Source organism: Drosophila ficusphila, unplaced genomic scaffold (assembly GCF_018152265.1).
Source record: "Drosophila ficusphila isolate 14025-0441.05 unplaced genomic scaffold, ASM1815226v1 contig_414, whole genome shotgun sequence".
NCBI lineage: Eukaryota > Metazoa > Arthropoda > Insecta > Diptera > Drosophilidae > Drosophila > Drosophila ficusphila.
The window spans coordinates 5,212,567-5,226,582 of NW_025064328.1; the positions used below are offsets into that span (position 1 = coordinate 5,212,567).

General features: G+C 44.7%; 1 protein-coding gene across 1 annotated transcript; it reads left to right on the forward strand.

Moving 5' to 3' along the window:
• The first annotated feature begins 4,871 nt into the window (after positions 1–4,871).
• Positions 4,872–8,779, forward strand: LOC108086474 (segmentation polarity homeobox protein engrailed). Its single transcript, XM_017183400.2, has 3 exons — positions 4,872–6,367; positions 7,532–7,629; positions 7,923–8,779. The coding sequence occupies exons 1-3, from the start codon at positions 5,047–5,049 to the stop codon at positions 8,169–8,171; spliced, it is 1,668 nt and encodes a 555-aa protein (XP_017038889.1). The 5' UTR covers positions 4,872–5,046; the 3' UTR covers positions 8,172–8,779.
• The last annotated feature ends 5,237 nt before the right edge of the window (positions 8,780–14,016 follow it).

Genomic DNA, 14,016 nt, shown 5'->3' on the forward strand with positions numbered 1-14,016 from the left:
GAACGTTTTGCTGCTGGTCGTGCGACTCCAGCGACCTTGATTAAAAAACAAAACAGGGAAAAACATCATTAGAAGGCAGGCGAAAGCACCTTAATTAGCCAAGCAGCAAGGACGAGTCAAGGTCGCCGTGGGAACTCATTTGCAGTTGCTGCCGTTCGCAGCTTCCGTAGCCTTCGTCCTGTTTTTCAGTTTTCGAGACCCCGTCCGTCCTCGTCCTGCCAACCGCACAATTATTTGCAGCCGGAAAAAGGACCTCCTGTCGTGGGTGCGTTGCAAATCGCCTGCACTTGTCCTTGTCCTTGGCCAACATCTGTGAGCCTCCGTCTGAGCCTGTCTAATATCCTTAGAGAACGTTTCGTCCGTCTTTCATGCTTTGCGGTTTAATCGAATTTACAGATTTGGCCGGAGTCATATTTGGGTCTGTTTGTAAACACCAGTCCGCTTAGGTTTTTATTGGATTAACCACACACAAAACACACAAAAGTGTCTTAAGTCGCTCAAACTCTTATCCTTTGGCTTATGCAATTTTGTTTTTGGCAGATTTCCTGGAAAGTCTGTGTTGCCAATAGCCAATTAAGTGGGCGTCGAACAAGGGATTTAGGACACCAACAAAGGAAGATTAAAACCGTAGTGACTTTTACAACTTTCACCAGACCTAAGAGAAAATTGCACTGTGTTTAGCTACAAGCAAGCCAAAGCAAAAGTAAAGAAATTAATTGCCATTTAAGCATTAAAATAAGATATTAAACACTCAAGACCAATTAGCGCCTGAAAGAGAAGAGCAAACATCAATAGCGAATGTCAGAAAGCGGCTAACAAGCTTCGCTTAAACTGACAAATTAGCTGAGAAAACAATTTGCGGCGAGTGGCAAATTAAACAAATTACAGCTTTGGTGGTAACTTGCAGCGGAAATTAGCCAGCAAAAGCGAGTGGGTTAATTGATCGAAAACGAGTTAAAGACTCATGCAAATGTGGGCAGATGAAGTCATAAAATTCTTACGACTCTGGAATCTTTTTAGGTTTCGGTTTCGGAGCTCATGAAATGCCATCCGCCTTAATAAAATTAATAAAAAACGCCAAACAGCGGCCAGTCAAATAGCAATAAATATGAAACTCGTTTGGTTGTTTTGGCCAATCCGTCCGATCTATTAGCTGGCTATTTTCCCTGGGCAAATAAAGTAGTCAAATTTATAATCAACAAGTTCATTAACATTTAACCCTAAACGAAATACAGCGAAACAACAACAGCCACGATAAAAACAACCAAAGGCGACAACTCAACGGATGAACAGCAACCTAAAAAAAATGTATTTTTAACAAATTAAAAATTGTTTTAAAGCCTGAGGCATTGTGCGTATTAATGGGCCGGGGGTTGGGTCAACAGGAGGTGGAAGTGATGGGAGTTGGTCCGAAGTGAAGTGAAGGCAGCCAGCTCACTGACAAACGATTTACGAACAGAGTTAAATTTTAATTAAAGACAGCCACAGAAAGCTTGGGGGGAACCTTTAAATATACAACTACCAAATACCCTTATTAAAAAAAATTATAAAAATAATTAACCTGAAAAATATATTTTATGTTCTCTACATGATATATGTATGAAGTTTTTTATGCATCCTACCTGTTTAAAAATAATACTTCCGTTATGTTTTACCTAATATCAACAAATAAATCACAACTAAAAGTAGAAACAATAACTCACAAAGAAATGTCTATCTAGATAACTATTATGTAGCTCCAATAAATCATGCTGACAATATCGAATATCATTCGGGAACCTTTTATCTTCCTAAGTGGCGCACTTTCCCCATTAATTCCTGTGTAACTTTCGGCATATCGGTGCAGCAGATCGTCGGTTTCAATTACGACTGGTAACTCAATATCCGAATAGTTCCCAGAAGGAGAGCATCTCTTTCGGAATGGTAGGGTATGCAAATGACTGACGGACGGACGGCTCATTTGTCCCGAGCGGAGTGGGGCGAAAAACTCGGATTTGTGTGTACGTACGAGTATATTATGACTCGCATGTGTGGCCATTAATAACTCCCGATCGCCACTCGCCGGCACTCAGCACAGCGGACGGATTTACGCATTTGGCTGCGTAAAATATGAATTTTAAATTACCCAGCCTCAGTTTCAGTTCCCAGCTTCAGTTCCCATTTCCAGTTTCAGTTGTTAAAGCGAAGAGAAATTATTGGGTTCCCGGCGAGGGGGAATCGTGTGAGTTGGAGCCCTACAAGGCGTTCATTTAATTCCGACCAGTTTTCATTCCAGTTTTAATTTCGATTCAAGTTTGACAATTGAGTTGTAGCCTGCGATTAAGACCCTATGCAGCGGAGAGTTTTATTGACCAGTAATTGCAGATAATTATATCACTGGAGTTATATATATTTTATAATATGCCATACAACACGACTGGAATAATTTGTTTCATAACGATATTTAAAATATTTTGCGATCACAATGAAAAGATTGTAGTGGTACATAAATTAAACTTGAAAATGCAAATGGTACAGAAATACAAATATCCATATATTGTTATGGGGTTTTTGGTATGTTTTGGCACTCTGACAAGTTCGTTGTTCGAGTCTTTTGTTTGGCCGGCAGCAACGAAGTTGAGAAAAAGCCATTAGAGACGGAAAAGTAACCGAAACAGACATAGAAACAGAAACAGTAGCCGCAGTGGTGGAAAGGCAAAGCTCATTAGCAGTTACCATTTTATCCAAACATACGCATCATTATCATTAAGGGCAAACGGGAAAGCAACAACAGCAGCAACAGCATCAGAAACAAGTTGAAAACTTTAATTAACGCATTTTTACGCAACTGTCGGCGGCAGTTTAACCCCTTTGTGGCCAAACGCTGAGCAAACACGACAACGGTAATAATTGAAAATCATGGCAATCAAAGCGGAAAGTGTGGAATGGATTGAAATGGAAGGGTGGAAGTTGAGTGGAAAAATCAACAGCTGCCGACGGCAACAACACAGTCATAACGTGTGTAAGAGAGAGAGAGAGAGGGGGAGTGCGAGACAGAGTCAGCAGCCATTGTTGTCATGCGTGAGAGAGCAGGGCAGCGAGAGCGAGAAACGAATAGAGAGCGAGGGGGACAACTATATATCGAGTTCGAAATTCGAAGGGGAAAGAGAGCAGAAGCACCCTTCCAGCTTCCAGTTTTTCCAACTTCGACTTTTAATGGCTGACCGGAGTCACTGGAAGGTGCGTTCGAACCGGTTAAGACCGAATCGAAACGGTTAAGGCCTCCCAACAGCAATTTAATTCAAGCATTCGCGCCGTTAAGATATTTATTAATTTATATTCGATCCAAGTCCATTTGATACTAATAAAAATGCGCATAAAAATTGCATAAATATCAGCCCATTGATTAGGGAACAGGTTACCCACGAAATGTGCTCTAAATATGGATTATGGCTTATCGTCTGGGCGTTAGTTTATTGGCCCGAATTGCTTATGTCACAATTGGCAACAGGAAATAGGTGGGAGTGGTGGCAAGATTACTCTCTAATTAAATCCTTCGCCCCATAAATCAGAAGCCCACATGGCATCGATCGGTTTTATTATGCAAAAATTAACACAACAAATACCGCTGGCCATAAGGCAATTCATTAGCGATTTCGTTATTTGATTTCGGTTTTATTCGGCTTAAACAGATTCGTTGATTTATGTGCCATATATCAGTGGCTATATGTTCGTTCGGATTCCCTCTACTATTTGCAGCACATGTTTCACATTTGTAGATCTTCGTTTGATTAGAGGCCCCCCAAAAAAATCTATTGTTAATGTCCAATGCCAAATGGCGTTCGTTTTTAACACCTTTCGAAGTTTATTTTGACAGTTAGCGATGGTTTTTTTTTTTTTGTTGGTTTCGGCTTGACTGGCAAATCGATATTCGATGGGCAAATAAATAATTTAAAAGTCAATTAAATATCAATCAATTGCGTCAGCTGTTTTTCAAGGCACATTTAACTGGTTAATTGGCGGCCCATTGGAATAAATTGTCATTGTGTATTTAGCGTGTTTTTGTGAAATATCAAAAACGATTCTGGTGGAGGTGGGGTGATAAAAAGTTCTCCCCATTTAAATTAAAACAATTAGCTTTGCGGTTTTCCTTCTCTCCCTTCTGTTCCCCCTCTTTTCCCGAGTAAAGGTGGTGTCGATAAAGTTGTAGGCTGTAGAAAACGCAGATTGAAACGTCGCGGCCAAAAACAAAATCAACAAAAACTAAATGCTTATGAAAAGTGTCTGGCGAAAGAGATGGTAGATGCCTGCTCCCCCTCAACAAGCGGGCAGCCATTTTCCTGGCTTACTGCACGCAGGAGTGAGCAGTGCGGCTATGGTCTGCTGGCTTGGTAACGCCCCGTGAGAGAGGGAGAGCTTGCGCCTGCGCAGTTCGCTGGGGACACAGTTGTCAACCGACTGACAGCTCCAGCATGCGCATAATAAAGTCATATTGCCGCCTAACAAGCCCCCCTCGAAAATTGGCAAGAGAGAGAGAAGGAGCGAAGGAGAGCGAGCGAGAGAGTGGCACTCTCGGGAAGAGTGAGTGAGCCAGCAAAACCGGTTAGCACAGGGCAGGTGACAAGGCTAAGAGAGAGCGAAAATCGATCAGTGGAAGGCTAGGGCACATCTTCCACTCTCATCTCCTCACGTCACTGTCACCAACTGCTGTCACTCACTCACTCGCCTTCTGAACCGCTCGCACCCATAGGCCTAGCCACTTGTGCCCTGCTGCCCTCTCGCTCCCGCACTCGGACCTCTCTTTCGCCCGTGACAGTTCAATCGGCTCTCGCATTCAACTCTCCCCGACGTCGGCGCTGCGATTCCGAAGTCAAACTAATTTTTTCGTTGCGCTCGACGTGAACAGACGTGCGTGTCGGAACAAACAGACGAAAATCAAACATACGAAAAGATAAAGCAGAAATTCAGAGAAACAGCAAACTGACAAATCTGAGCAGTCAGAGAAATCAGTAGCCAAGTGCCAAGTGACCCAGTGACAAGTGTTTTAGCGAGTTCAACTAAAGACCAATGGCCCTGGAGGATCGCTGCAGTCCACAGTCAGCGCCCAGTCCCGTTACCCTGCAAATGCAGCATCTCCATCACCACCAGCAGCAGCAGCAACAGCAGCAGCAACAAATGCAGCATCTCCACCAGCTGCAGCAACTGCAGCAGTTGCACCAACAGCAGTTGGCCGCCGGAGTTTTTCACCATCCGGCGATGGCCTTTGATGCCGCTGCAGCGGCGGCTGCTGCAGCAGCTGCTGCGGCCGCCCACGCCCATGCTGCTGCACTGCAGCAGCGGTTGAGTGGCAGCGGATCGCCCGCCTCCTGCTCCACGCCCGCCTCGTCCACGCCGCTGACCATCAAGGAGGAGGAGAGCGACTCGGTGATCGGGGACATGAGTTTCCACAACCAGACGCACACCACCAACGAGGAGGAGGATGTGGAGGAGGAGGACGACATCGATGTGGATGTGGACGACACGTCCGCCGGAGGACGCCTGCCACCGCCCGCCCACCAGCAGCAGTCGACGGCCAAGCCCTCGCTGGCCTTCTCCATTTCCAATATCCTAAGCGATCGTTTCGGTGATGTGCAGAAGCCAGGAAAGCCGCTGGAAAACCAGGCCGGCATTTTCCGGCCCTTCGAGGCGAACCGCTCTCAGACAGCCACGCCCTCCGCCTTCACCAGAGTGGATCTCCTGGAGTTCAGCCGGCAGCAGCAGGCCGCCGCTGCAGCAGCCACTGCAGCCATGATGCTGGAGCGGGCCAACTTCCTCAACTGCTTCAATCCCGCCGCCTATCCCAGGATCCACGAGGAGATCGTCCAGAGCCGCCTGCGCCGCAGTGCAGCCAATGCCGTCATCCCGCCGCCCATGAGCTCCAAGATGAGCGACACCAATCCCGAGAAGTCCGCCCTGGGATCTCTGTGCAAAGCGGTCTCCCAGATTGGACAGCCGGCTGCCCCCTCCATGACACAGCCTCCGTTGAGCAGCAGTGCCAGCAGCTTGGCCAGCCCACCGCCCGCCTCCAATGCCTCCACCATCAGCAGCTCCTCCTCCGTGGCCACCAGCTCCAGTTCCTCCTCGTCGGGATGCTCCTCCGCAGCCAGCTCGCTGAACTCCTCGCCGAGCAGCCGCCTGGGTGGAGCCAGCGGATCCGGATCCGCGGCCAATGCCAGCAGTCCCCAGCCACAACCCATTCCTCCGCCATCCGCCGTTAGCCGGGATTCCGGCATGGAGTCCTCCGACGATACGCGTTCCGAAACGGGATCCACGACCACAGAGGGCGGCAAGAACGAGATGTGGCCCGCCTGGGTGTACTGCACCCGCTACAGCGATCGTCCCAGCTCAGGTTAGTATCTTTAAAAATTAGTTTTACTAATATGAAGAGTAGGGAATTTTAGAAATGAAGTGTGTTGAGAATTAGCTTCTTTTGCTGTACTTCTTTCAAAGCAAAGAACTCCCAAAGGTTCCGCCTTAGAAACCCAGTAATATTTATATGCTACATGGCACATAAAAAACAGTATCTAGTTACTGGGGACCACCCTTGGGGAGCGTAATAGTGGCGGCAGCCTTTCAAGCTGCTTTGTTTTGTGTCATAAATCCGAAGGACACTGCCACAATTAGGCGACACGCGGACAATGGCAATGAGCCCGAATCTGACTCCCATTTCTATAACCATTCCCGTTGCCAGTTCCCAGTTCCCATTTCGAATCCGAATCGGATTTTTGGGCCTCACGCAGCGCTGCGCTCCTTTTGAAGAGCGACACTTTATGTGACAACATGTAGCGCAGGCAGCGTTCTGGCTATCGGAACTGTTAGATCCTCGGGTCGAAGGTCACAAGTCACGCACACACGCCAAGCAGAAGCAGAAGACCCTAAAACGCGCTGACGATTGACGGCCAGAAGAAGCGGGGGAGAAAGGTCGTGGGGAAAACCCCGCGGAGGAAAACTCTTTCCGAGATTTTCCTTGCAGCTCTTCTTAGGCCGTGTGTTAATTGACGAGTTAAGTGCTTTTTTATGGCTCGCAATGGTTTTTTAATTTGGTGGCGATGCAATCGATGGCAGCCCATAAGCGAGGCGTTGATAGCCCCACTCGGCGGCTGGGAATTAATCAAACGATCTCCACTTACTGCCGGTCAATTAAATTATAATTTACAATGTGTGGAAATCTAATAAGCACTTGGGCCCCGGCATCATTCGCGGTCCCTAGTTGCCAATTAGCCGGTGACTTGGACTCGGTCGCTAATTAGAGAGCCCGAGAGCTGGGAAATCATTTGCCTAAAATATGCCCGCCACATTCTGCGACCTTAAGGTTCGTTAGTTAGAGTTAGAGTTCTTCTCTTCCGCTGACAGCTGACAAATTGAACACTTCCCCGCCAGCACGCGAAAGGGAGTGCGAGCGGTCGGGAATGCCGCCCAGACATATGCTAATTAAATCATTAATATTATTAATAGTATGTGGCGCATTTATGCAAATAGAACTAACGTATTTCTTGTGTTCTTTGCATTTCAGGACCCCGCTACCGCCGCCCCAAACAGCCAAAGGACAAGACCAACGACGAGAAGCGACCACGCACCGCCTTCTCCAGCGAACAATTGGCCCGCCTCAAGGTGAGACTCGCTTCCATTTTCCTATAGCTATACTCCATATCCCATATCCCATACCCCGACCCATATCCATATCCCATTTTGCGTCCGTTTGTTGTGTCATATTTGCACCAAAATATTGACACCGCCCGCTGTTAATGCATCCTGGCCACCGCATCCTGTCCCTTTCCGTCCATCCGTACTTAACCAATTAGCCACGCTTGGCCCAAAACCGCAAATAATTGATTCGCCCTACCTGCCTAGGAGTATCTCTGCCATCCGAAACTCATCCTGGATTTTCTTTTTTCTACTTGCAGCGGGAGTTCAACGAGAATCGATATTTGACCGAGCGGAGACGCCAGCAGCTGAGTGGCGAACTGGGCCTGAACGAGGCGCAGATCAAGATCTGGTTCCAGAACAAGCGGGCCAAGATCAAGAAGTCGACGGGCTCCAAGAATCCGCTGGCCCTGCAGCTGATGGCCCAGGGACTGTACAACCACACCACCGTGCCGCTGACCAAGGAGGAGGAGGAGCTCGAGATGCGCATGAACGGGCAGATCCCCTAAGCAGTGTCCTCCACTTGGGGATAACACTCTCTCAAGGACCTTCGTCCTTCAAGGGGCGGCGTGCAATATTCGAGGGCGTACAAATGGTTTTTCATGTGATATAATTGTAGCGTACATATGTTTTTGTATATATATAACCCTAGCCTAAGCACAAGATCTATGCGTAGCGAATTCGAATTCGAGCTGTAAGTTGTTGGCGTATTTATTTAACCACCCTTGGATAAACGAAAGTATTATGCTATATCCACCCATCTCGTAATCCTCCAACACAAGGGCTTGTCGCTATCTCTCTCGCCTGCACTCAAAAAACGCTTCGACTTTCCGACGTTTATTATTCCTACACAAAATTATCTATAGTTATTATTCCCCATAAATTATGTGCTTACGAACCACTTTGTAAATTAAGTAACTTAACAGTTTCCCTAGCTTAATTTCTAGTTTACACACGTAAGGATTGCTATGAACGAGTATTTTTAGTTTTAAGCGAAATGTTAACGAGCAACTAATAGCTGAGAAATGCACCTAAGAAAATAACGAAGAAATGTTTGTGCTAAAGCAAGTTCAAGAAAAGAAAAAATGAAAAAAAGAAATAAAACAATTATGGAGAAAATTAAAGGAAAACTTTGTTTTTATTTCGGGATTGATTCTCATGTAAGATTATCATGGAGTTACAAATTATTTTGGTTTGCAAGATAAAGGCAGAATACCACCCATATAGCACCAATATATTACATGTGGGTTAAACGGTGGCATTATTTTTTCAGAGGGCGCCGAGATCCTTTGTTTTATCCCCCTTTTTTTTGAACTGTCACATCAAAGGCTATAGAACTTAAATCACGAACACTTGTCGCCGGGCGAGGGTGCTGCTTTTGCCGCTAATTGCACAATCACATTCCGAATCAAAATCAGAGGCCGCTGCCGAATGACGGCAGCTTCTTGGTCTTCGATTCCATTCCGTTTAATTAAAGCCAAATCCGCGAAAACTATAAACAAATATCTGTGACGAGACAGAAGACAAAAAAATAAAAAAAAAAGAGAAAAAACAAAAAGAATAAACGGCAGGGAGCAGTCAGCCGAGTCGGCATCAAATGATTTATTGGCACAGATCTTGCGGCGAGCGGCGTTAATTTGCTGAAAATAAATGCAAACGCGAAATGCAATTCACAATCAGGGAGGGGGCGAGATGGGCAGCTGACATTTACTGGCAAGCGTTGATGTGCACTGCAGTTGAACATGTACATATAAACGAGTGTATAAAACGAATATGAATTGATGCCAAACGCTAATTGCACAGCTTGAGGCTCAAATCCATCCGTTCGCATGTCTCGAGGGGTTTTCAGCCAAGGCGGATTCAAATCGCCCGAATTATAGAGGCGCAAATCCATTTGTGCACGTAATGAACCAATTAGACAATTTGCCCATTAGCAATACACACAAACATCGCCGCAATCTGACTGTCTGTCTGTCTGTATCTGCAAATCGAGTTAAATGAAAGCGGAAATCAAACGAAGTTTTTTATTTCGCACTTTATGTCTTTGGTGTATATGTTTATGTGGTCGGGGTAAAAGATTTCATTTAGCCTTTATATAATCTGGTATTTCGGTTCAGGAAAAGTGAAACTGAAACTGTTAGTTTTTCTTTTTTACTTCTTTGCATAATTCATTAAATATTTAAATATTGAATAATTTAAATAGCACTACAAAACATTTATAACCTTTTTTCAAAATACTTATCCCAACCAAATAATACCATTTTGCATCGTTTAACTAAAATCGTGCTTTAGGACTCGATTTAACTTTAATGAATCACTTTCAATAACAGTATTGATTCATCGATCCGATTGAAACTGCCGCACGACTCTATCAATTTTGTAACGATGGGGTCACCTGTAATTGATTACCAGCAAACTGGCGTGTGCAATGTGTTAGTAATTTGCTGTCTAATAGTTGGGCCAACAAAAACGCAGGCAAATTATATACCCCATCGATTAGCAAAGGGGATTATTGAGATATCATCGAAGCAAGTCGGGGTCACGAGATGTCAATTTCATTTGAGTTACATATTATATTTTATGGTTGCAGTGTAACTCCCGAAGTCTGCGTTTTAAGAGCTGTTTTTTGTTTGGTTCGATATCAAAGCAAGCACTTTCAACACTTCTAATTAGCAGAAATTGCCAAGTGACACACTAAATTTCACTTTCAGACAGCTCAAGGAATGGAATTTCAATTGCGCATACAATGTATAGGGGTATTTAGTTGGGGATGCCGATGTGTATAAAGACGGAGTTTGGGGGAGCGACGATGCGATCCATCGAGGGAGCTATTAAAAAGCCACAAAAACACATATGCCGGCTCCATAAGTCAGTCGTCTGTGTGGGCGCAGCTTCCCCTCTTAACCCGATCCCCATTTCCATACCGACTGTGATTTATGCCCCTTTGACGTTGGCTACGAATACAAAACGCAAACTATACAGTCTGCACGGTGAGAAATCATAACTGATTGGATTAGTCATATTATTGTGACTTGTTATACAGTGTTCTTCAATACCTGAAAAATATGATATTATTATTTTGTAAATAAACTTCAAAAACTGTAAAATGAAATTAAGTTCTTAGTTCTTAAGTTCTTTAGACAAAAATAGTTTTTAAATGTATAATCTTATCATACACATCACAATGAGATTGATTCTGTCTGATTTCTCTCTGTGTGGAGATGCTGCTCAAGATGCTGGAGTGAATGGTTGTGCCCCCTTATGATTTGGGTACTGCGGACACGTGTCTGCCACCCTCGACCCCACATCCTTCATCGCCACAACATACAGATCGCTAATTGCGCTTTTTGGGTGGTGCATTTTGCAGTTTTGTCGCCTTAATTGCCGCGCTGCCGGCATCTAGTAAACGTCGAAATGGGCGGCGGCAGATTTATTTGGCCCATCGCAGCGCCACTTGTTTCCGCTTCGCTTTATCAATTGATTTACGAGATTTGCTCCCCGATGGAAGCATCCTACATATACGAAATACGAAACAGTCGTACTTAAACGTTACGATTACGAGCGCCTGATGTTCGCCATTTGCTGCCAGAAATGTCAGTGAAACTGAAGCTGTAAGCTGAAGCTGATGCTGTAGCTGTAGCTGTTGGCATTTCATAATCGCTGCTGCTGCCAGAGTTCCGTGGAAAGTGCACTCAATTATGGCCAACAGACAGGCGCTCCAAGTCGCGGGCCGGCTCTCCCGCTTATATATTTTTTTTTTGTATTTTTTTTTTCGCCTCGGCGCTACCAATGGCATGAGGAGTATCTCATGAGTATCTCACATTATGGGCTGCCAAGTTTCGGCTTCAGCTCCAGCCTAAACAAACATTCAAATGCCCGGATGGTCGGTCGTTCATTTGGTCGGGCGGCTCACACACTTGGCATGGATTTTCAGCAGAAGTCAACGCCAACATGGCCAGAAAGGCTGTAGATCTTTGAGCCCTGGCATCATCATCATCTCCTTCAACTCGAGACGTCAATGCGCTGTTGACTCAACGCATTTGATCGGCCTGTGTACCTTTGTATCGCAGTAACTCTCTGTATATTTGTATCTCAACTCCCGCCCTTAACCCCTCAGTGGGCCCTTTTCCCTAGCTGGCGCTTAGCACTGGCCAAATATTTGAGCCGCGCTTTGTTAACCCATTGTAATTGATTGTCTTTCGTTAGGCGCATTCTGCATTTGGCGTTTTGGAAGCGGACTACGTGAGCGGGTACAATTTGCTGCCTGCTAATTGCTCAGCTGCTTGCGCCTTTGTTTGGCCGGCGATTTGCACCTCCTTAGCTGCTAACTGCTCTCAATGCCCAGCTAATTGAGCTGGTCAACACGGGCGCCGAGTTCCGAGATCAATGGTTTAGAGCTGCATAGCTTACTACAAATTATTGGAGGTATTAGTAGCTGGTGAAGTATCTCTGGGGTATTCAAATTTTAATTGTGAGCTAAATTGGTGAGAGAACATTTTTTGCCCAAGAATTAATCGAATATTTATCTTCTTTTTTATTTCCTCAGAACACATTATAAAACCCCAGGAAGAAAAACTTATCTAAAAACTATTCTATCACCACCAATTTATGATTTTTCAGCGGCGCCTTTTGCTTTGGATCCCCGGATGTAATTGCAGCCATCAAACGGCCAAATTAATTGAACATTTCGTTTATGGGCACTGTCAAACGACCATAAATATATTATTATTATTATTGTATTATGAATAAATGCATGTCGATGGGTGAGAGCCAGGACCGCCGTTTATTACCCAACCAAAAAAATGCCATGTACGCATGGCTTTCAGGTTTTCACCTCAGCGGTGGGTCCGCGACGCAATGATGACATTATTAACATTATTTTGTGCTTATTAATGCTTAATGGCCAAACGTAAAACGAACATTATTTCGTGTATGTAAATGTCATTGAGGTGTCTGCCGCCAAGTGGGTCGCCAGGTGAGAGAGGAGAAACCGATTATTAATTTGAACCGCGGGTCAAGACACCAACGAGCCAAAGACTCCACCTAATTGAAATGCACCGGCAACCTTGCAACTGCGGGAATGACTGACTGGCTAACTGGCCAACTGGCTGACTGAATAAATGACCAATCGACTAACTGGCCAGAAATGCATTAGCCAGCAGATACGAAAAACGCCGAGGTGGTCAATGCCAAGGAGACAAATGATCCCCAACAATGGGGATTGCAAAAAAATAAATGAAACGAAAAAAGAGCCTCCTCGATAATGACAATATTTTGGCATTTGAATATGACAAACAATAAGCCTCCAAGTCGCTCCTTTTGGATCGCAGCGAGTGCAGCGGAAGTCCGTCATTTATCATGCGATGAAATTCGCGTTATGCGAAATGTTTTTGCGTTTTGATCCAGCCAAACCAACCATTGCACCATTACGGATCGCCGGGGTTTTCGGGCCTGCAATCATATATCAAAATCTCACGTACATATGCGTGTTAGGTTTGTGGGTGGTCGAAAAGCCGCCGTTTAATTAATCAAGCCGGGCAAACACCGAAATCGTCCTGTTGCAGGGGAAATATTTGCCCAAAAAACACGGCAATTAAACGAAAATTGCTCGCTCAGCGATATTACATTTGTTGCTTTTTCGATTTGAAATTTATGTGAAAAATTTTCGGTACACAAGGATAAATGCATATTGATTTTAGAAAATTAATATGCAGACAAATTATAATTCCTATTCCAAACATTTAATTCAAATGTCAGTCAGACCAAAACAAATTATTTGTTTGCAGCATTAGTTTTTAATATTACTTACTTATCTTATCTTAAGATCCGCAATCTTACGTAATCAGGTTTTTCCCTTACTTAAGAGTATCTCAAGGTCTCGACTACCCTTTTTAGCAGACGCAAACTTATTGCAAAAGTAACCAAACAGAAAAACAAATTGTTTTCCGTATGCAAAGCGAGCAAACGCCACAAAAGCGAGGCACACACCAGGGTTAATTGGTAGCAGCGGGCTTCATAAACAAATTCAGCGCTGATTCCCGATTAGGGGAGTGGAATCCACAGCACTTGGAATTGAATTCGCTTGGCTCACACAAAAAACCAAAAGGAAAAAAACCCACTTTTCACACCCCACCCCCGTTTCTCGGTGGCTGTGTAAAAATAAACATTGTTCGCGCAAGTTGTAAAATTTTCAAATTAAAAACGTGATCTCAGCGCGAATTGGAAAGTAAATTATTTGATTCTGCACTTTTGAGCCAGCGCCACCCTAAAAGCCAAAAAGAAGTGAGCCAAAAAAAGAGAGAAAAGCCAAGCGAAAGTGCTGAAAGCTCAATAAGACAAACAAAAAACCCGACA